The sequence below is a fragment of the Amphibalanus amphitrite genome, unplaced genomic scaffold (genome assembly GCF_019059575.1).
Source record: "Amphibalanus amphitrite isolate SeventyFive unplaced genomic scaffold, NRLGWU_Aamphi_draft 000034F_arrow, whole genome shotgun sequence".
Lineage (NCBI taxonomy): Eukaryota > Metazoa > Arthropoda > Thecostraca > Balanomorpha > Balanidae > Amphibalanus > Amphibalanus amphitrite.
The window spans coordinates 387,318-410,890 of NW_024881530.1; the positions used below are offsets into that span (position 1 = coordinate 387,318).

General features: G+C 47.3%; 2 protein-coding genes across 3 annotated transcripts; both read left to right on the top strand.

Annotated features, from left to right (window-relative positions):
- Positions 1 to 2,594: 2,594 nt before the first annotated feature.
- LOC122370076 (adhesive plaque matrix protein-like) lies at positions 2,595 to 9,563 on the top strand. 2 transcript variants are annotated; one of them, XM_043345341.1, is made up of 4 exons: positions 2,595 to 2,709; positions 3,362 to 3,411; positions 3,646 to 3,732; positions 6,460 to 9,563. In XM_043345341.1, exons 1-4 carry the CDS (start codon positions 2,618 to 2,620, stop codon positions 9,084 to 9,086), a joined length of 2,856 nt encoding a protein of 951 aa, XP_043201276.1. In that variant the 5' UTR covers positions 2,595 to 2,617; the 3' UTR covers positions 9,087 to 9,563. The 2 variants fall into 2 exon arrangements, with proteins under 2 accessions (XP_043201276.1, XP_043201283.1); XM_043345348.1 differs by lacking the exon at positions 3,646 to 3,732 and having other exon boundaries at positions 2,607 to 2,709.
- Positions 9,564 to 13,428: 3,865 nt separating this feature from the next.
- On the top strand, positions 13,429 to 22,459 carry LOC122370092 (transforming growth factor-beta-induced protein ig-h3-like). The gene is made up of 10 exons (XM_043345358.1): positions 13,429 to 13,671; positions 13,956 to 14,114; positions 14,808 to 14,894; positions 15,254 to 15,458; positions 17,421 to 17,540; positions 17,792 to 18,022; positions 18,330 to 18,481; positions 19,017 to 19,331; positions 21,403 to 21,565; positions 22,003 to 22,459. The coding sequence occupies exons 2-10, from the start codon at positions 14,034 to 14,036 to the stop codon at positions 22,278 to 22,280; spliced, it is 1,632 nt and encodes a 543-aa protein (XP_043201293.1). The 5' UTR covers positions 13,429 to 13,671; positions 13,956 to 14,033; the 3' UTR covers positions 22,281 to 22,459.
- Positions 22,460 to 23,573: the final 1,114 nt, after the last annotated feature.

A 23,573-nucleotide genomic window follows, 5' to 3' on the forward strand; every position in this document is an offset into this window, starting at 1 on the left:
GTTTTTATGACATCGCGCTCGCTTGGAGCTGGGTTCGATTATTAGTTTCTGGCTGGTGTTACAAACCATTGCTGAAGCTATTCTCATCTGTGTCCTCGACTTGTTTTAGGTAAGTGTATGCTCTTCGGTAAGCATGAAACATGGTAAGCTACCTTTATCCTTATTACGCAACATGGTTCCCACAACTAAACTGACCCATAAACCTTACACAAGTGGAAATAATTGGGAAACAAATTACTTCAAACACATGGGAGCAAAATAAGTATGCATTTGACAAAATTATTAGTCGTGTGCATCGCTGGTGTTTTCTATTTTTCTTTTGTATGTATGCCGACGGTTTTTTCGACGCGGTTGTTTGGATGATTTTGCGTTTGTAACGCTGGCGATCTTGATGGCGTTCGTGCAAATACGATTTTAATTTTTACATCCGTTTTGGCATTTTCAGTTTTATTGCGAACAATTCTTGACCGCGTTAAACGTCAAGAGTGCACGACGTTTCGGAGGATTTTATTTTTCTTGAGTTATCGCGCTGATTTTTATGGTGCTAATTGAAGCGTGCCAAGATCATAGTGCAAGATTAAAACAGCATTCTTTTTTAGGTGAGTTGGTGAGTAGCTTACTACCCCTGTTCGAAGTGTCTCTAGCAGACTTAGTTCCTGTTGGCTACTGTATATGTTTTCTGATGTAGCAATCTTCACTTTACTTATCTGAACGTCCTTGTTGCGTGTTATAGTGCCAAATTTAAGGCTGGTTGTTAGGCAATTAAATTTTCACAATAAGCAATATGGAGTTTTCAACGAATGTTTCTTTTCCTATTAGGTGGGCTTAATGATTATATTACCTCTACATAAGCTCTACTGATGCATGATCTACTGATAATTCAGTTTCTTGAAAAATATTGCCGGTATTCCAAATAGTCGAGTTCTGATGAATCCAGCAGAACTATTTCTTTGTTATGAAGCTGTTCTGTGCTGCTTTTATTATTTGTGTTTTATTTGAATTTTTTTTAGATGTGTTTTGCTTGTTGAAATGCATTAAATCATCACTAACAGCACATTCGGAAAGTGTCATAGCACGTAAAATGAGCTACTTATTTTTTCAGCATGTTTAACGCTTTTTATATGACAGACCACTCATACGAGTAAAGAGCATGACTTTTTAACACCTGTCCGCTGTGCTTTATTGAGTTGGTGCCTACTTATTTGTGTAGGTACGGGGTTATTACGCCCTGTTAGGTAGACTGGTACGAAGACTGTTTGGTATATGATAGGTAGACTGGTAGGTGGGTATTTGATAGGTAAGCTAAGAGGCAAGATGATAGAGTTGCTGGTAGGTAAGCTGGTACGTAGGTATAGGTAATAGGTAGGTGATAGGTAGTCTGTAAAGTAAGCTAATAACTAGGTATAGTAAGTGATAGGTTGCTATGTAGGCTGATTAAAGGATGGTAGGCATAGGCAGTATAGGCTGCTAGATAGGTGGAAAGTCACTGTAATTAAGTTGTAGACATGCAGATAGGTAGGCAGGCACTTGGCCTATCAGCAAGACATGTAATAATTAAGAAGGTGGGCCATGATACTGATAGGAGTATCATGGGTTTTGGACAGTCTTCAGACTCCGGAGAGACTCTTCAACAACCTCTAATTCAAATCACGAAGTGTATCCTATGTCAGGATTGTTTTTAATATATCTACAATTACATAACGCTCTCCGGCAACTGACGACTGTCCAGGGCGATGTCCGCCGTATCCCTCCGGCTCCACGTGCCGGACATCGGGCAACAGGGTGACGTCAGGCTGACCTCTTCTGACCTTAACGGTGCCAACACCGACACCTGTCGTGAGGTGCTAACTGTGAATTGTACCTCATGACAGTAAAATGTAATATGGACTGTAATATGGACTACGGTATTTCTTGCTTATTGGTCGTTTTCTATTTGGTAGTGGTATCATACTGTTCCTTTTGTGAAGTGTCGCTTGGCAAATGTCATTTGAATCAAACGACTCCACTTAAGTTATGAACAGTTAGCTGATGCGTTGTAAAGCAGCATGATGTCACCCTGGCTAAGAGAGGGATGCTAAATAAAACTGCTTGTGAGTGCTTGCTGGGTATTATTATGCCTTGTGTGTTTGGCACAAAGTGATGGACATCACTGCTCTTCTTGCACTGATACAATACAATTTTTTTCAGACACCATATTTTCTTATGAACGCACCAATCACTCTCCAACATAGCATCCAGCTAAAGAATAACAATGCGCCTTGCAACATTCGATATCCACAACATCAAAGCATGAGGAGACAGCTGTGACTCTTTATCATTCGGCTCCTGAACAATCTTTAATCATGATATACTTGATCTTTTGATCCCTAGGCATTGCAGCAGTCTGGCTGTGAAAGTTAACCCAGGTAACACCAGCCCCGTCCCGCTACGTCCGACCCTTCTGTTTGATCCGCCTTCTGTCACTGTCGCTGGGGGAGCGTCATGTGTGACAGGGGTGAAGCTCTCCGGTAATGTCACTCGACGGCGCGGAGCTGACCTTTGACTGCGTCATGGCCGCCGTGACGTGACGGTCCGCTCGGTGTGACGGTCACTGAGGTCACAGTCGGGAGCGGTCAGCATGGCGAACCCCCAGCTGATGGTGCTGCTGCTCGTCTGCACCCTGCTGGCGACATCAGCCGGCCAGGGGCGGAATGACGCTTCAAGGAGGAGGTAAGTCGGCTACAGTTTGAATCTGGAGAGGCTGGGTCGCTGGATAAACGTCTTGCGAATCTCCCAGATCAGGCAGCATTACGGGCTCGCTAGATTTCTAACGTGCTTATTCGTTTCCCAATAATTAATTCCTCTGAATACATATTTTGGTATACACTTGAAAGTATGAACTAAAAAAGTGGCTAAAGACATATGTTTTGCACCACATGTTGATTGAATAAATAAAAAGTTATTAGATATAATTATTTCATATTTAAGATGTAACCCACGTTTCAACGCTATGTATTGATCTCAGGCAGCTTTTGCAAAATTATCAGAGAACTCAAATTTGTTTTTCAATCGAAAAACACAATTTTAACGAATAGTGTTCTACCGATTGACTAAAAACCTTTGGTTGTTTCATATCGGCCTTTTTATCATTAATTAAGCCTTAATCTTTTTACAACGCATCCTGTTCGGACAAAATAAAACCGAAGCAACACTCTGCCGAGTTCGATTGACGCATTGATGAAATTTTCTCCCTCAAACTCGCCATAAATTTCAGATTTAGCGATACGAATACCGTATCTTTTCATTCTGTGTGATAGGCTGTACCACAACGATCGGCTGTAGTTCTTGATAAAACCATTGATGATAAATGTTTTTATTTCAGAGGAGATGCCAGTCCCACAGATGGATCACCTCGCCCCACTCCACAACCCAGTAAGTACATAAAACTCTCTAATATTTGATATGTATTGCCAGTAATGCGTATGTACGAATGCGGTCAATAAGAAAGATACGTAGATGCTTGATACTTCGTACTCAATGCCTCCACTAACATACACCAGAAACTTCATCTATTTCCATTATCGATAACCCACTCAATGGACATTTTGGTAGCAGGGGCGCACCCAGTCAAATAGTTTGGCGGCAGTAATATCGTATTCTTGACAGAGCGGATTTGGCAATGGCCTGTGCTCCACCAATGGAGAAATATTGGTTCGCTGCCAGGCCGTCGGATTTCCGCATATCTACTGAACGGTGAGCCCAATCCAAATCGAGGTATGCCGAGATCAGTGCTCGAAATTATTGTCCTCCATATATACTCATAAAGGAGACAGATATAGAATTATCGGAAGAGAGCGTCACTGGTCAGGCTCAATAAGGAATTATTGCTCTTTGATTCGGATTGCATGACGTCAAATGTAAAGATTAATGGAGACCGTATTTTTTACCTTATTTCTAATAATTACAAATGCCAGCACCCATAAGGAAGAAAAGAGACGTGACTATATTGCTGAGAAATAGTACCTTCTGTCGATTTTCTACCGTTTGCTTCCCTTTCTCACGAGATTGCAGGCTGCAGCGCAGTGTACGATTGCACGGTTGCAATAATGGAATGGTTGCATGACATTGGTGTATAAGCTCATGTTTCGTGCTCGTCTTACGTGCTTTTTCGCCTGTTGCGTGCTTCATTATCATTATTAGATGCCATAGTAACACATGCATGAAAGGGGTCACGTTTTGGAACTTTTCTAAAGTTCCCGTAACAGTTCCGTTTTTCTACAAAAAAAAAAACATTTTAGTTTGTGCCAACTGGTGAATGCTTTAAAGAAGAGCTTAAATAAGCTAGGCGTAAAAATTATTTGTTTTATACAAAGCCATCGAATATTATTTTCCAACATGCTCTGCAGATGTAACGCCAGGTATAGCTCAGCATTTCAATAAATTTCTCCACATGTTTGGAATGGCTTAGAACGTCATCCTAATGGTATTTGATGCGCAGTTAAAGGAAAAGGGCCACCTTCGTGAAATATGAAGATATCGTTGTTTTTCATTTTGACATTATTATTTTTCATTTTCTTTTTAAAACTGGTGCCAGAAGTGCACAATTCGCGAAAAAGTATTTAAAACTATTTAACATATTGGTACTATGTTGATACTCTCTACGGCACCTACTGTATGATGGCATAGCGATGACGTCACACTCAAGCCAATCAGCGTTCAGAAGACAGACTCGTCGGATTGTGTCAGATAAGCTGATTGGTTAAAGCTGAGCTGGTTGGAGCTGATTGGTAAAAAACCAAAGCCTCGCCGCGGGTGGCTGTATTGTCGGATAAGAACGCATTCCTGGGATAAGGACGCATTCCTGGCGTATTTTCTTTTAAAATTGCCGATAACTACGAATGGAGGCCGAAATCGGCCGTAAGGAGGTAGACAGACAGGTTTTCGGACACGGGCTACAAGATGGCTATCTCAGTTTCAATCCCCATGTTAAAGGTGGCCCTTTTCCTTTAATATACATTAACATTTGACAAGCTAAATCGCTGAATTTTGATGGCTTGTTAAACATTAAATAAAAATGAATAAAATACATGGAATGGTGCACTCCAATTTCAGCAAGAAATCGCACACATTTTATCCCGCGCCCCAGTGGCGGTCTCGGCCAACTTCGCCCTAGTGGGGGGGGGGGGGGCATATGTTACCACCCACCTCTAACTCAAAAACTAAGAGGGCTAGAAAGACGCGGTAAAAAGCAGTCGATAGCCCTCAATGCGTACGTTCGAAAGTATTTCGGTCATTTTTAACCTTAGAGCAATATTGGGGTCACCAGAGGTCATCAAAGGTCAAAGTTTGCCAATTGTCATTATATTTTTCAAAAAACATGCTGCTATCTCATGAACTATGGTAGCTAGAAAAACGCATGGAAAAGCAATCGATAGCTTTTGAACTCTTCTTTTGAAAAGGTCATTATCAATATTGACCTCAGGTCAACGGTTTAGCCTCCAGAGGGAAAAAACTCCAAAAATAGCTGTTTTTACGAAAAGTGTTTTTCGACAATAACTTTCGACTACAAAAAGCCACGAAACTTCTATTGCCAGAATCGTGCTCCCCTCGCCGAGACGCGTCGAATGAACTATAATTTGACCTTGAAAGGTCAACTTGAAAATTTGACCTCAGGTCAAGGTCATGACCTTACCGGAAAAGGTCATGTTGCATATCAGTCGATGCGTCTCAACAAGACAAACACAATGAGACCATCCCCAGCGTTCTATCTCTGTCCAATCTCGAGTTGTTGGCAAAAAACTGTTTGTAGCCTCAAGTGACCTCGGATGACCTGTCTAGAGGCTATCAGCAAAAATGACACCTTGGTCATCACGAGTGGACTAAATCATTGTGATTCTGAAATATTTGGACTGTTCCGATGCGTACACACGGATCTAGAGGCATTTTCATTTTTCTCCATTGACTTGTAATGGAAAGGTCACGCCACTGACCTGACCTTAGGTCACGGATATAAAAAATCCGAGATATACAAATTGTAGGCGCCTATAACAGCATGCAATCCACCAAGTTTGAAACCTTTCTGACAAACACTGCAGGCTGGACATGATTGCAAACTTTTTTTTAGGCTTGGTCAGTTAACTTGACCTGGTGACCTGACCTGACATGACCTGGGGTCAAAAATTTCACACATTATTCAAAATTGATGTACCAAAAGCTACCCCAAGCGGCGCGGCGCTACGCGCTGCGGTTTTTTATTTACACGCAAAAAACGCGACAGGGTTGTAATATATGCCCCCCCCCACTGGGGCGAAGGTTAAAGAGACGTTTTAAATTTTGTGGCATTCACTTTCTTCTCTTATCCTATATCTACCTGTATCTTATGTTGAACTACAAGCCGCTGGCGAGTCCATCAAGCCGACGATATAGTCTTTGAACTAACTGGCTGTTGGCTGCACACGCTGTTTTCCTCTCCCGTTTCAGGTGCCGACGATGCCTTGTCTAGGTTCACTCGGCTGCTGACCAAGCCCATCGGCCTGCAGAAGAACAGCTCCTTCGGCGGCAGTGCCAGATCGCTGCTCGACGACGCGTGGAACAAACCGCTGCGTCGCCCCGAGAAACCCCCTGGAAACTCTACAGCCGGAGACCAGCAGCCGTCTGAGCCTGCCGACGGTGGAGAGCAGCAAAAGCCCTCCTCTCCACCCCCTACCGAGGAACAGCGGCCTCCCACCTCCGCCCCTCAGCAGCCGACACGAGGGTACAGGCCGCCAGCCTCCTCGCGACCGCCGTACGGCCGAGATCAATATCCAGGGCAGCGGCAGTATCCAACACGCGAGTCCCCACGGCAGTACCCAGGACAAAACCGGGATTCAGAGCGAAATCGGTACCCAGGACAAAGTCGGTACCCAGGACAAAACCAGAATCCAAGACAAAATCGGTACCCAGGACAAAATCGGTACCCAGGACAAAATCGGTACCCGGGACAAAGTCGGTACCCAGGACAAAACCAGAATCCAGGTCAAAATCGGTACCCGCCAGGCCAAAACCAGTACCCAGGCCAAAACCAGTATCCAGGACCGAATCGATATCCGGGACAAAACAGATATCCAGGTCAAAATCAGGGTCAAGAACAAAACCAGCGTCCAGAGCAGGATCAGTATCTTGGCAGTCAGTATCCCCCACGCCGAAATCCAACACCACAGTATCCAGTCGGTCGGTATCCAGAACAACAGCGAACTACAACAGAGCAGCCGTACCAACCACGCCAGTATCCAAATAATCAAAATGTGCGGCGTCAGACTCGAACGCAGGGCTATCACCGATACCGTCGGCCTGCGCAACGGCAAGACGAAGAGCAGCGTCGGAATTTCGTGACAACGAGAAGACCTAGACGATCCCAATCTCGGACCACGACCAGAAGGCCGGCTCGTTTTCCGACGATAAAGCCAACTGTAGCTGGATTCAGACTGCGCACAAAGAGACCACAGTTCCTATCAATAACACGGCGCACGCCAAACTATCAGTTTCCTACAAGAAGACCACAGTTTCCAACTATTCCTCCAGGTCCGCCTAAGCCAAATATTCCAACAGAGCAGCCTCCAGAGCCGACAACTCCCGCCGAAAAGTCTCCAGAGCCTCAGCCGCCACAGCCCCAACCTCCAACAGACCAGCAACCGCAGCCTACGAGTAGGTATCCAAGAGAACAGCGACCACAGGAGAGGTATCCAAGAGAGCCGCGACCACAACTCCAGCCCCCAACAGAGCAGCCTCGGTATCCATACCAGCAGCAGCCTCAGTCCCAGTATCCAACTGACCAGCAGCCTTCATATCCAACTGAACAACAGCCTCCGTATCCAACAGAGCAGCAGCCTTGGTATTTAAATCCTACAACAAAACGACCTCAACTTCAGTATCCATACCAGCGACAACCGCAACACCGATATCCAGCAGAACCACAGCCTCAGTATCCAACGACGCAACCGCCTCGATATCAATACCAGCAACCAGAATATCCATACCCAACAAACCAGCAGCCGCAGACACGGTATCCAACAACGCAACAGCCTCAGTATCCACCAAGACAGCAGCAACAGTCCCAATATCCATGGCAGCGACAACCACAAAACCGGTATCAAACAGAACGGCAACCACAGTCTCAGAGAAGCACACGGCAGCAGCCTTCGTATCCAACAGAGCAGCAGCCTTGGTATTCACCTCCAACCACACAACGACCTCAACCTCAGTATCCATACGACCATCAACAGCAGCCACGGTATCCAACAACGCAGCAGCCCCGGTATCAATACCAGCAACCACAAGACCAATACCCAACGAACCAGCCTCGGTATCCAACAGAGCAGCAGCCGCAGACCCGACATCCTCAGAGACAGTATCCTGAACAGACACAGAACCCCAGGCGGAGACCAGAAACGCCCCAGAGACGGTATCCAACGCCAGATGAGCGGGCAAGCCGGCCTCAGAATCCCACAGAGAATCCATACAGACGTTCTCCGCAGAGGCAGCGGCCCGCAGAACCAGAAAAGCCCTCGACTACTGCTAGAACGACTCAGGAGCCTGAAGACGGCAGGAATTCGCTCTCTATAATTGATAAACTGTATGCACAGAGAGGACTGCAATCCTCTGGTTCAGGCAGAAGCAGCTTTCCGTCTCTAGACTCAGGCAATCTGGGCAATGCGACCACCACACGTCGAACGTCTGTGAGCAGGCAAAGCAGCGGCGGTGGCAGCAGCATCTCGTCAGCGGGTTCTTCTCCGTCAGTTGGAGACACCTCTCCGTTATCTGGAGACACCTCTCCGCTATCTGGAGACGAGCCGCCGACGGGCACACCGCGCGGAGAGGAGGCTGGTCCGGCGGGGGCCAGAGACGGGTCAGGGCAGGGCGATGGTAGAGGCAGAGGACCGTGGGTCAGAGACAGGAGTGTCTCCACGACAACTCGTCGGCCCTCGCTCTTCAGTAGCTTCCGGTTCCCTTCGGACAGAAACAGCGGCTTCTTCTACCGTAGGAGATCGCCGCTAGTTGCCACTGGCGCCTCGAACGCCGGCAAAAAGGATCGCAACGGCACGTTCGTCGGCTCACGAGGGGACCCGTAAGTAGATGTGGCTAATCTAGGGTGGTTAGATGTGACTTATTATTATCTAAATGTGGCTTATCTAACTACATATTTGGAAAATAAGGTTTTCTTAATGCGAATCGGCATCCATTCAGATGGCATTAGCTTGTTTTGCCTGAACGGTAGACAATTGAAATGCTTCTGTAATGTTTCCAGTGAACGCATTAATGACACACGGCTTTCGCGGCATCAGTCATGTCAGATCGATGCAGGCATTTTGCTATAAAAAGTTAGGCATTGGCCGTTAGGTTCCGACAGGTTTTTACCATCCTCTATATCCGAATGTTATACCCGGTTGGGCATTCAATTTTTGACATTTTTTTAGTTTCAATTGATAGCTAATTATGTTAGGCTTGGACTGGCTTTACAGTGCATTTGCTTTACACCAAAGCATCATTTGGCGTGACTGTCATTTGGGTGTGACTGCACGAAATGTTCAAAATAAACAGAAGTTTCATGAAATGGGTTTGTTTGAAATCAATCAAAAAGGTATGACGAGCCTTCAACATCACTATTTCTGTCGTAGGTAAATGAAGTTCACATTTGAGACCCTGTGTAACGCTGACCAACCGGACCACAGTGGTTTTCATTTTTATTTGTGACGTGAGGAGAATGTTATTTTTAATAGTTATTATAAGATTTTGAACTTTCTGTAAAACTCCTTTGATCGCGTATAAGCTACATATAGATCAAAATATGCGGCGTTCTAATGTCGTAAGTGACACTGCAGTGGCGGTCGCAGGGGGGGGGCATCAGGGCCATGGCCCCCCCCAAGGCAAATCAGGGGGGGCCATCATATCATTTGGCCCCCCCCCAAACAACCGATGGGCCCCCATGGCCGTATGGGGCCCTGGCCCGTATTCGATTGTCACGAGGCTCGAGAAACCCACGCCAGCTATTAACAGCTCCCATACCAGTCTTTGAGGGTCCTACACTGACGTCGGAGGGCCCTTCAGTGGTGGTCAAGCGTCCACATTGACCGCTGAGGACCCAAATTGACCTCTGAGGGCCCTCCACTGGCCTTTGAGGGCCCCTAAACCGGTCTCAGGGGCCCAACCGGCGTCTGAGAGCCTCATTCCGGCCTCTGATGGCCTCATTTCTGTCTCTCGAGTCCCAAGACCAGCCTTTAAGTGTCTCTGAGGGCCCGCACTGGATTCTGAAGACCCGATGTTGGTCTCTAAGAGCCCGCATCGGCCTCTGGGGGCCCCATCTTGGCCTTTGAGGGCCCTCCGCTGGTCTCTGGGGTCCAATGCCGGCCCGTGCCGGCCTTTTAGGGCCCAAAACTGACTTCTAAGGGCCCATGCTGGCCTGTAAGGACCCACATTAGCCTCTGAGGGCCCCCCGCACTGGATTCTGAAGACCCAATGCCGGCCGCTCAGGGCCCGCATCGGCCTCTGAGGGCCCATCTTGACTTTTGAGGGCCCTCTACTGGCCTCTGGGGTATAACGCCGGCAAATGCCAGTCTTTTAGGGTCCCATTCTGACCTTTGAGGGCCCCATGCTGGCCTGTAAGGGCCCACATTAGCCTCTGAGGGCCCCCGCACTGGATTGTGAAGACACGATGCCGGCCTCTAAGGGTTAGCATCGGCTTCTGAGGACCCATCTTGGCCTTTGAGGGCCTTCTGTTGGCCTCTGGGGTCCAACGCCGGCCCATGCCGGTCTTTTAGGGCCCCACACTGACCTCTGACAGCTCGTGCTGGCCTGTAAGTACCCACCTTAGCCTCTGAGGACCCCGCACGAGCTTCTAAAGACCCGATGCCGGTCTGTAAGGGCCCGCATCGGCCTCTGAGGGCCTATCTTGGCCTTTAAGGGCCCTCTACTGGCCTCTGGGGTCCAACGCCGGCCCATGCCGGTCTTTTAGGGCACCACGCTAACCTCTGAGGGCTCCATGCTGGCCTGTAAGGACCCACATTTGCCTCTGATTGCCGAATTCGGTCTCTGATGGTCTAAAACTGCCTTTTGCAGGCCCTGTACTGGTCTCTGAGGGCCCTAAACTGGCCCCTAAGGGCCCAAACCAGCCTAGGTCCCACACCGGCCTCTGATGATCCCATTTCTGTCTCTGCGACCCAAACTGACCCTGTGCCTCTGAGGGCCCCGTACTGGCTTCTGAAGGATCGATGCCGGCTTCTGAGGACCCATAACAGTCTTTAAGTGTCTCATGCCGACACCTCAGGCCCCACACTAGCCTCTGAGGGGCCCCAAACTGGCCTATGAGGTCTCTACACCGGCCACTGATGGCCGTATTATGTTCTCTGGGGGGCTCAAGCCTTACCTTCGGGGGTCACGCACTTGCCTCTGAAGGCCCACATCAGCCTCTGGGGTCCCACCTGGGGCCTTTGAGACCATTCGCTGACCCTTGGGTCCAACGCCGGCCTCTGTGGGGTCTGACACCGTACTCTAAGGGCCCCATTGCAGCCTCTAGGCGATAGGTATCGCCTAAGCGCTATCGATGGGCCCATAAGTGTAGGAACCATGGGTGCAGTGGGCGCAGTTGCACCAAACACAATTCTGCAGTGGGTGCAGACAATGTATTCTGCATCCACAATAATCTAGAACAAAAACCCCTTTTCTCAGCAACACTACTTTCCATGCAGCACGACAAATTTAGGATATTTTGCCCACTATCCATCTTTCGAAGCATTTGATACTGTAATGGTCTTCAAAATTTACATTTGTGCCCAGTAAAAAAAGAGAGAAGATGAAACGGAACACATGTGATTTAACAGTGAACAGATACCGAGGACCCACTGTCAAAAGTTTTAGCACGATGATCTTAGAAAATAGCAAAGTTAGCCGCCTAAGCCGCCTTTACTTTTGCGGTAGTCCATTCACAGTTGCGTGAATTATAGACAATATCAATAATTCAAAATGCACTTATCGGTACCTTTTCGACATTGTACACCCTCAAAGCTCGCAATGAGCCTCCGCTCGGGTGCCGCTCCCTACCCCCCCCCCCCCGCTTCACCGGTCATGGCCTGGATTTCTGTACCCGTGCACTACGCCCGTGGGCCCTTTTGAGCTAGCACCGGGCCCCCCGGGTCAGCGCAGGGGCCCCTTTGCCAAGTTGGCCCCCCCCCAAACTCCAAGTCTGCGACCGCCCCTGAGTGACAGCAATGGTCTTGACGGCAATGACACTTCACATTCGCACTAAGCAAATACCAGAGTGTTTCTTCGGCGAAGCGAGGGACTGTAAAAAGTTCATCGTTTTACAAAGATTATTTCATTTTCAGTAGGTGAGCAATATCATTGCTTTGTCTGGCGCCTGCTGTTTCGGGCCCCGGGGGTGAAAGCGCCGTCATTAGAGACAGCACTGTCTACGTTTTCAATACCAGAAGCCTAAGGCTGCTTCAAAGTTCTGGCGAAGACGCAGCAAGTCGGATGGAGATACTCGTTGCGGTACCATCGAGCCTCGAGATAATATATTATGATACGGCGAATAGTGGTTAACAGATATTAAAATGTGAAGAATAGAATAAGCGTTTATTACGAAACCTAGTAAGTAATCGTTTTTGTTTCGGGTGTCCATGAAAATAATGTCCACTTAATTCTGTCAGAAGCCATAGCCATAGAGTACCTATTGATAACATATGTAGTTACATTGAGTTTGCTTTATGCCGTGGATCTGAAGCGCAGCAGAAAAAAAAACTAATAACCACTTCTATAACTACTTCTTATCGGGCAAACACTTTTTCGTTCTAAACGGCTGTTAATTAAGTATCACATCACAATCACCTGCACGATTACCCAGTACCCACATCAATCACGATTCGATATCATTCGGTGCGCTTACTTCACATACTCGCATTGCCAGTGGAAAATGAAATAACCTACCATGAAACGACCATGAGATGCCAGTTTGCCTCAAACGTTGAGCTTTTCGTGAAGAGGAAGACCTGTTACATCGGTTAAGCTGCGTATGATATAGGTGGTGGGTCTCGAGGCAAGAGGTTCGTTTTGGGCCGTTTTTTGTGATATCTTTTTGATATTTTGAAGAAGGGTAATCCAATCCACTAAGCTGTTTTAAAGTCGTCTCATTAGATGTGTTGCTAGGGTGGCACGTTTAACAGTGCGTTGAATGAAGATTTGCATTTCCTTCATGAGCCTAGATATTGAATGATCACCGATTCGCATTAAAAACACGATACTCACTGCACTATTTTTGTCAGTTTTATAGCCAGTAGGAGTGCAACGAAACGTCTACTGGCTATTCCGTGATATCCAGTTTAAGAATTAACCTTACACATATCAAGCCACCTAAATTGTTTACATCTGCGCATATAAGATACCTATCTAATTATTTAACAACATGCATAAAGCAGAAGCCACAGAACACAACCTTTTGTGCGACTCAGTAAGAACGTATGCGTGGAGCGGCGTAACTTCACGCGCGAGGTGGGCGGTAGCAGGGGCTCGGGCCGCGCGAGCTCCAGCGGCTCCTCGTGTTCCTCGGCGTCCGGCACGCGGGTCTGCGTCTCGACCAGCATCGTCAACGGCGTGGCCACCATCACCGAGAGCATCAGCCGCTGCTGTCCCGGCACCGCGGCCAAGGCAAACGGCTGCGTCAAGGTCAGGATGACTAAGTGTAGAAGCGCGTTTTAGAGCAGAGAGAATGTATAGTTACTGTTAATCTTGTTAAGCCTGCGTATTTTCCTGGAAATGAGATAGGTCCCGTTTGACGACCTAATGCTTTGTAGCTCTTATGTGATCAACATTTATTAAAATATTTGTATTTACAGTAAAGGAGTTATCATGCAGTAACTTTTCATGTACGGACAAATTTATTACGATGTCGTGGCAACCAAGACTGCGGCAACATTAGTGGCAACTGCGTGCATTCTTTGTTCTATCAGATTGCGGTCAAGAAAGCCCCGGAGAAGCTGCAGGATTTGGAATCGTTTGCGTTCCTGCAGCTGCTCAGAAGGGCTGGAATGAGTGACATGCTGGACGGAAAGTACACGATATTTGTTCCGGCAGACCCCGCTGTTCAGAAGCTTCTGCGGTCTCATCTTGTGAGTAAGCGGGCCAACAGTTTTGGGCACCCAAAGTGTACGGCCTGTCAGGGCCGTACGGCCTGTCAGGGAACTCATATGTGCCCTTCTTTAATGTGTGCGACGGGCTGCCAGACAGCTGCTCTTTGGGGCGGTCATGTAGAGAGCTTCTGCGGAATTACGCTGGACATAAATGGGCCGTAAAACAGTTTCTACAGATCTATCCCAAGTATACGAGGCGACAGAAAGCTCCTGTTCGTCCATCCTATGATAATCTGTCATGCTGTCGTGCTAAGAGGTACCACGGCATAGACATACATCCTTATATGCCCGTCTGCATACATCCACAAACTTTGACATACATTTATGTAACCTGTGATGATACCGAGAACTCACTGTCAGGAAAATGTCACACATGCAGACATGGGGACATTCAGTTAGAGGATGTTGGACAATGCTACTTGAAAGGCTTCTCTGCTGGTCACCACTTTATTTGAGGCTTTGGAAATAATTTCACTTTGATCGATGTTATTAGCGGCACACTACCTCAAACCCTGTCTGGGGCATATAGACCCAGACCTGAACCTCTGAGGCTTGAGTTGCAAGCAGGAAAAAATATATCAAGGCTGGGAAAGGCCTAAAACGTTCCGCCATCCGATCTGTTATGTTCGTTAATGGAAGTCTCAGTCCAGCATTATTTGTCCTCTCTTTCAGTATTTGGAGCATTCTCCAGAAATCCGTCGTATCCTCGGAGGGCACATTGTCGACGGCATTCTCCCGGTGTCTCAGCTGACGTCACAGGTGGGTCGATTCTAATAATGCAGAAGTCAATGGAGTTGAATGGCGCAAACATGACATCCTTTTATTGATGGTGATTATTTTAGGTGTTCTCATGGGTTAAAGTTGAATTAACGTCTATTGCCATCAGCCTTAATTTGGGTTAAGCTGTCTACTCCAGAAAGGACTATTTAAGCTTGTTCCTAAATGGTCATTGTCTTTTAAGTTATTAATCGATTTAGGCCTCACTCGAGTATTTTGTCAATTATTGACCTTTCATAGTCCGCACAGGTCACCAGGGAGCGGAACGACCCTTAGTAGAGCCTGTCGCCCCAAAGGTCGAGGTCACAGTGGTTCACTCACTGACCGTACCCCACCCCCAGACGCCAGTGATGACCCGCGCGGGCCCACTGTGGGTCACCCGGGGTCACAGAGGTCTCCTGGCGAACTGCGAGCCCCTCCTGTCACGTGACCGGCCCACGCCCGGAGGAGGGGTCATCCACACAGTGGAAGGAGTGCTCCACTCCGACCGTCGGTCACTGGTACAGGTCGTCAGGGACAGGCCGGAACTCAGCACACTGGCGCAGAGTGAGTTATGTAAATGGTTGTATATATGGGGTTATATAATAGGGGATTTCTTTCTGCTCATTCTGTCATGAGCTACTCACAATATTCAATGCGATATTACTTACACGCCTCACAGCGTGTCAACGCTGTAAACGTGATGATGGGTGCTGCCCCGCTCTTTAAGTGATTTTTATTAGAATTATACTCTTAACTAAAAAAAAAAATCATGAGCCATGACCATTTACCAAGCTACATGGCCAAAGTAGCGATGTGTACTTCAAATATTTATTGGGCTGTGGTCACCTTACATTATTTTGTTTACTTACAATATAGAATATGCGTGCCGTCAAATATCGCATTATGTCCATGAATTATGAATTAGCTCAATATGAACGCACTCTGAATTATGAGCTAACCTATTTCTATTTTGGAAGTTTCTGGACTTAGAATTCCGAAAAAATCATAATCTACGCAGAATTAAGCGTGCTTTAAGAATCTGAAGAGAGCTGAGCTCTAAGTGCAACCGTTCTGCTTAAACTTAGAAAATAAACAGAAAAAGACCGTTTTATGTACTTGAAGATGATAAAAAAGACCGATTTATGTATTACATATAACGGTCCTGACAAATTCACTTCCGTCATTTCTCGGTCCTTTTTGGGCCTTTTTTACCCAACTTTGACCTGACCTAGCTCTTAAGTTTTAAGACTTAGGTCAGTTTTTCTTTTACGAACGTTAAGAGTGGACAATTCCCTACCACCTAATACCCCGCAATTTTAATTTATACCAAACATAACGCTTTTAGAGCGTTTTGAAGATAGGTCTACCAGGACCGTTTAATGTACAAATCGATAATACATTTTCTAACAAGACCGGGTCATGGATTAGAAGCTAACCAATGTGAATTTACATAGTTCACTTGATAATGGAAAATGGGCACATAACGGACAATAAACGTAGTTTTCCGAAAGTTGATGTCGAATTGAAGGTAATTCCAAAGCAAAACCATTCAGCTCGACGAAATATGTCATATTATTCTACCCTCATAATGTAAAGCAACTAACGAATCTAGCTATTGTGGTCGGATTATATGCACACGCTGTGATGTGGGATATCAATATGACAGTCTAGAGCTGCTTTGATACAGCTTTGCCAGATGAGATGAACGTATACACCTTTTGTTCTCTGTACTCAATGAAGACAATCCGACATGACAGCGCCATCAACCCTGTGCCTGACAGGCTTACCTTTCTATACACGAACCGAAAGTCGGTGTTATCAGATACGTCATGAAAGCAACGGCATGTTTACCTGATACGGCCGCGAGATTAGGGTTTCCGACGATGATATTGTTGCCTTCTGGGTATATATTGAGTTCGCTGGGACGGCCGGGCTGGCGTCAATACACTGCTTTATGACGCAGTAGCCGGCACATCCGCCTACCGTAGTCCGTGGTGACGGGTGTGAGCGTCATTCAAACCAGCCAGGCCCCGGGATGGGCGTTTGTTTGTGTGCTTATGATTGAGAGACTGGGGAAAATAAGATAAAGAGGGGGGGCGTCTTTTATCTCGGGAAGGAGACAAAAACGAAATAGTGGTTTAGCTTTATTTCCATAAGTTAAAACACATTTTGGAGTCTCCCTCGACGCTCAACTTCCAATCCGGCACCCTATCAATATTCATTTAGGATTTCTATCGTCAATATTTTTGTACCTGTCCCGGAAAGCGGCGTGTTGTCTTATCTGGATTTCCGTTCGACGTCAGCGATACTCCACCCGGACGCCATACTGGGTTTGCTGACATTTGGCTTCAGTAAGCCGACCGTTATCCGCATGCCGGGAACATATCGCGGAAAGTGAGTTGCATCTATAGTTTACGGAATTGATTCCAGATTGAACTTTGAAATCATATCGGAGAAACTCTATAGCCGCTATATGATGCATGACCCCAGAATACTTTTATGGAACATGACAAAACCATTTTACAGTGCTGGTCGAGACGGGTCTTGCCGATGAACTAGACCGCCGCAGGTCGCTGACACTGTTTGCTCCAACGAACGAGGCGTTTGAGAAAATCCAGTTGCCAGAGGATGCCTACATGAGAAAAGGTTTGTATAATTCCGCAACACTACCGCCCTGCTCTGCCCCCATGCATTGCCATGTGCACAATAAAATATTTGCATTCCACGATGCCTCAGATATGCACTGCACTGCTGCATACGGTGGTGTTGCATTTCTTCCGGTACTGGTAATATGTTTGTGTGCTAGGCTTGGCCATTGTTCAAGATCAGTCTTTCGAGCTTCTTCACATCCATGTACTGTTTGTTATGGTCCATCCACGTGTCTGTATCGCCCACAGAGATCCTGCGCTCCCATATTCTGAGCGGCTTGCAGTGCCGGGCCGGTCTGCCGGGCGGGGGCACGGACGGCCGCGGCCGGCCTACGCTCCTGTTTGCTGACGGCTCCCGGGGTGTGACGGTGGTACCCCGACTGCAGGAAGCATCGAGTACCGTCCAACTGGCAGGTCCCGGTCTGATCACCGCTACTGGCCTGCTGCAGACGGTCACACAGGTCATCATGCCGCCGTTTGGTGAGGGATGCTGCTATATCTCACTGCCGTATCATGGATATATAAGAGATAATGAGATACCGCCCCCGGTCGATCGATGTTTCACACCAGCGAGCGAGCCATGCTGTCTCTCGGGGATTTAGATAATAGGTTTACTGCTGCATGACAATGGCTTCCCGAATCAAACAACTTGTTGAATTGATGCAGAATTATACAGTGACCGGGAAGGCACGAAGCTTAAGTGACAAGCGAACAGATGTCTGAATGTTGATTCAACCTGTCTACGACCGTTCTTCGTAGACTGAATGTACGACCGACCGTTCTTCAGCCGTGGCCACACTGACCACCCTCCGACGTCTGGAGGACTCTGCCAGGTTCGCCCATCTCCTGGCCAACGCTGGGCTATCCGATCAGGCCAACGGAGAAAACGTGACTTTGCTGGTGCCACCGTCAAAGGAGCTATCCGGCCTCCCTGACACGGTAAAACGTCGATTTTAGTGTTTATTGTAGTCACAGACGGTCGAAACGAATGCTTTCCGGCAACTTATGTAAGGAGTGCTTTCTCTCTGTTATGTAAGGCTTTCTCTCGCTCTAATTTTACTTTTGAATGAGCCTTCTGGACGTTAAGCTTCAATGTGAGGATGAAAGGAGCACTGCGATTGTTGAACTGCTTTTGAGATATATTCGACAATTGTCTGGATAGAATTTAGCTATTCAGGTTATAACCTCAGTTCGACGTAATTTCTGTGTTCTTTTGAAAAGGTCATGTTATATAAAAGAGTTACTTGACTGATATTTCTTATGATATAATGCTACTATTAAACTCAAAAATAAAGAATTATGAAGGACGTCGTAGTTCCATTTTGCGACAAGCAGGATATATTTACATTGATGAAGTTGGTGAAAGCTTTTGTTCGTTCCACATAAGTTAGGTAAGCCTCTGAGCGCTGCTTTGTTACGATAGTTCTGGTGCTGGTACTGTGATGCTCACTCGTCTCTCCTCTCCTCTCCCCAGAGTCGCGGCCGTCTGCGTTCGCTGCTCTCCCCCCACCTCCTCTCCGGCTCCGGGCTGCGGCCGGAGCCGGGCGGTGCTCTCTGGGCACAACCCCTCTCCGGCGGCCGACCGCTCCTGGTCACAGCCCCCTCCCCGGGACCAGCGGCCGACCAGCCGCCGCTGGTCCAGTGCTCGGCCGTGCTGGGCCAGCTGGATCTCGATAAGCCAGCGGTGGATGTGCTGGGGATCGGCCAGGTGCTGACCCCGCCGGCAGCCGACCTGCTGACGGCACTTAATAGCCGACCGGAGCTGTCCAACTTTGCCAGAGCTGTGCAGGTCAGTGGGTCGGTCTGTCCTTCTGAAATTCTCAGTATGAATGAATCTCATTACAGCTGTTAGAATTTACGAGATCTGTGCAAATCACAAGTAGTACTGCGCCCGCCCACATCGTTCACGGCTGCCTCGGTCAGCTGCTATACGCGATATTTCTGCAAGCGACACGACATCCGCCTGAGTCGCGTTCAACTAAGAATATGCGGCGTTAATTGTCCCTTGACCCTTAAGAGCTGTTACGTGAGCTTGAAGCGTCAAGGACATCCAATGTATCCATATTCATAATCAATGTAATGCATTGTCCAGCCCAATGTCTCTCAAGGGGAAAGTATCCTACTTTAGAGCTGATATTTGACAACAGGAGAGAGACTAGTTTGAATCACTGCAGCGCCTATTATTTTTCTCTACGGGGATGAAATACGGTTATTGTCAGTCGTCGCGCCATACGGACAGAAATGATCGGTGAAGTGGGTCTCGTCAGGTGCCTGACTAAGTAAATACAACAGTGTTGCCCTTAGTTCTGTAGCATATTCTGCAATTATACTGAAGACTTTGTATCGGCTCGTTAGCCAAGGCAATAAGCAAAGGGCGCCTAGCCATCCCTTGGCGTATTTAAGATAAACCCAGCCATTGGCAGTATCATATCAAATAAGCTTGATAGTTGAAATTGAATACATTGAGGAGGGAAGGAGGAGGCCTATGTGCGATCAGCAAGGGTACGAGGTAGAGCATAACGCAGTAGCAAACTCAATTTCAGATTAGATCGCATTGATATTGCGGCGTAATATTTACTATAATGCATATTCCATATTCATCACCAACCCGCACATCACAAGCGTCGAAATCTTTCCCTGAATACTTTGATGGCTGCTACCTGAGCTTCTAAGACTCCCGGGATCTAGTGGGCTTCAATGTGCGCTTTAGAATTCCTTCCGAACACCCCACAAGGCTTCTGAAAATCGACGGGGCTCAACAGCTTTCCGATTCCGAGAAAGTATCGTTTGTGGCTTATTCTCGGGAAGAATGGCATGCTGCTCGTAGGCAAATGAGTTTTCGCTGAGCTATATTTCGAGAAATTACTCATCTTACAGCCGCAGGCATTTCCATCAGTGGTCGTATTCTGGAGCTCACTCGGCCGTCGGGTTAGACAAGCACAATGGAATTCTCATCAGCCAGGATAGCACAAAACAATGTATTATGTGGTTTGTGGTGAAGAACGACAAGCGGCATTCGAGAGCCAGTTACAAAATCTATCGACAGTCTTCCGACCAGTGCAGTGTTTCGGTTAGGTCAGCGCTGAGACAACCTTTCGTCTAATCGAGATCGAGACACGCTTTATTTAGCCGCAGTCATGGAGCACATTCATTAGGAGCTACTTCAGAGACATTCTTCAGATTCATGCTTCAGAGACATCTGCCGGCGGGAGCAGGAACTTTGTGCTATGCGGTGCAGCATAGTTCAGGCGCTAACACCTAGAGACATCTTGTGGCCGGTATAAGAAACTGCCGAGGTCTGCGGTGCAGCATCTATCAGGCGCTAACCTTCAGAGCCATCTGTTGGCTGATGCACAAACTGCTGGCTGAAGAACGCGGTGACTACTGACAATGAGTGAATGCAGTTATATGCTATTCAATATCATGATAAGCTGCACATTCAGTTTGGTTTGTTTCTGTTCTAACTCTTTTCCTACTTTTTGTGTAATAAATAATATGCTGGTTCGCCAGGATATTTGGTCATGTTTAGTGAACGTCTGCATATGTCTTGTGACAGCGGATCATAGCCAGTTGTGTGCAAAGTGGCTTCTGTTTTGCCCTTTCCGATGATAAAGTATGTTTTTTTTTAAGATGCGCAACTAGCTGCAGCTCTAGGCTGACACGTTCGACAGGATGGCAGGAGCACATGCCAGCGTGACACTGCAATCAATCAATCTGGAACCAGCACGTATGTAACCACCAGCGAAGCACGTGCTGCAGTAACTGCGTCCATCCATCCCCTGACCGCTGACTCGGCAGTCTGTCCGTCCTAATGCCGGACCCTTTCTGTCCGACTGAGGTCGTGTACTCTCTGCTCTCAGCTCTCCGGTCTGGCTGACGTCCTGGGTTCCGGTCTGTCCGACGAGCTAAGGGAGGGAGATCTTCTCACACTACTGGCTCCTGTCAACCCGGCTCTGGTGGACATCAGTTACCTTGATACGACGCAAAAAGCGGCCGACTTTGTGCGCGTCCATCTCATTCGCGGTAAGTGGACGCAGTGGTGCGACTAACACGCTTTTCCTCGGCAATATACATAATTAATGTGTCTTAACTGGAAAATAATGTACGCAGAAAAGTATGGCGTAGGCGTATTCTGAATATGAAAAATGGATTTGTCTGACTGTGCTTGCCGTACATTGGCGTGTTTACACTGACATGTTATGTTTGTCTTAGCAATTACCTGATGCATGCTTTAGGGAGACAATGAATTGCTAGTAATATCATTATCTGACAAATTAATGCATCGTCAACATTAGGTCTTGATGCAAGTAACCCGTACTTTATGCCTCCAGACGCCATTTGCTGCGGCGGTACAAATCCGTTAAGCTATCTGCATTTATGTATATGTATGACCCCTTACATAACTACTTCCTTGGGTGACTTCTTACATGTTAGTATGAACCTGTATTTTCTGCTCTCAGGTGCCGTCTGCTGCGGCGGTATGAACCCCTACCTAACCCCATACCGTCGGCTGGACGGTGGCCGTCTCTTGATGGCCAGTTCGTCCGACGGCGGGGCCACGGTGCTTCCTTTGGACACGCTGGCCACGGGGGCGGTGGATACAGTCTCCTGTGACCTGGTGACCTCCAATGGGGTGCTGCACACGCTGCGCCGACCTCTGGAGGGGCCGGGAGCCGATACGGACCCGCTCTCTGATGTTTCTGAGCTACAGTTGTCGCTATTTATGCCCGCTGTCTGAGACATGAGGTGTGATATCTGAGACAGGAGCTGTAATGTTTGTCTTATTTGAAAGATTGAATATTTATTCTAAATGCGCAGTTAATCATCTGAGTACGATTATTTTTCATAATCGATTGGAAACATGTAATAAAATACACGAGCACATTGTTCTATGAAAAACATATAACAAAAACGTAATGTCGTTTTTTCTAGTACCAGCTTAATTTTTATTTCATTCCAATATTTGTGCCCATGCAAAAACGTTATTAGTGACGCCAGACCCCGATTCACAGTTCCTCAAATGTTTGTAATACCAGTTTTTTTTCTCGCTAGGATGCCAAGATTCAAGACTGGGGTGAGCTACATCTTGCCGATTACTCAGCGCTGCACCATTCTTCATTGATAACATTAGTTGCGTGGCATATTACCCAAACGGCTGTATTAGTTAGAGGGTCCTACCCTGGCCCTGAAATCGCCTGCCTGCTAAATGGATTGCCGACATCGTTTAAGTGCGATATCTAGGTGTACTAAAAAGGAGTATCGAGGGGATCGGGCCCATTCAGCGGTGCATGCCAGTCCTTCATGAACCCAATCAACTCGGAAATTACGAGCGGATCGGTGGTGTGTACCGACTACGCACTGTTCCAGCTACCTGCTCGACTGATATTATCACAGTCATGCAGCATACGGTCGGTCGTGCACCTACAGAGACACTGTCAGAATTTGTAATCGAACAAGTGTCAGTCGCCAGGCATATTTGACGTGTACCATTATTGAGCTCATGCTCCAGGGAGCTTGACAAGGAAGGTCGTATTTTAGCGAACAGTTGTGTGTCAAGTGGTACCGATGTTCAGCACGAAGTTCTTCTTCAGAAAACCCCTTAAAACTTGGCGTTACATTGATGGACACATGCCCAATGAGCCGATATCGATTATAGCTCAAATGCAGTGAGCGTTCGTTCCCGATGTCATTTGTCAAATTAATTCGTCTGTGATATAGCGACCAAAACTCGGAAGGACGAGACAATCGGTCGGACGACAGACCAGCCATGCGTGACAATCGCGTGCACACTGGCACCGCACGTGCCAGTGACCCAGGACACGTGATCAATCATACCGGCAGGGACTGTATGGCATTCCAAGACGACACTTTGTTTCCGGGACAATAGCCTTGTTTCCGGGAAGTGCATGCTTCCCGGTGCGCGCACGTCTTCCCCAGATGCTGTGCTCAGCGCTGATGCAGGTGTTTCCTAGCACTTACCGGTGAGCACTCATTCGGTGCCGAAACTTGAGTCATTTCTGCCTTCCGCCGC

Bases quoted from the DNA above. Each gene is read 5' to 3' on its own strand.
- LOC122370092 (XM_043345358.1), top strand. From the start codon at position 14,034: ATGAGTGACATGCTGGACGGAAAGTACACGATATTTGTTCCGGCAGAC. The intron at 14,115-14,807 runs GTGAGTAAGCGG...CCTCTCTTTCAG, and splicing joins AGCTTCTGCGGTCTCATCTT to TATTTGGAGCATTCTCCAGA. The intron at 18,023-18,329 runs GTGAGGGATGCT...ACCGTTCTTCAG, and splicing joins GGTCATCATGCCGCCGTTTG to CCGTGGCCACACTGACCACC.
- LOC122370076 (XM_043345341.1), top strand. From the start codon at position 2,618: ATGGCGAACCCCCAGCTGATGGTGCTGCTGCTCGTCTGCACCCTGCTG. The intron at 3,412-3,645 runs GTAAGTACATAA...TATTCTTGACAG, and splicing joins TCGCCCCACTCCACAACCCA to AGCGGATTTGGCAATGGCCT. The intron at 3,733-6,459 runs GTGAGCCCAATC...CTCCCGTTTCAG, and splicing joins TTCCGCATATCTACTGAACG to GTGCCGACGATGCCTTGTCT.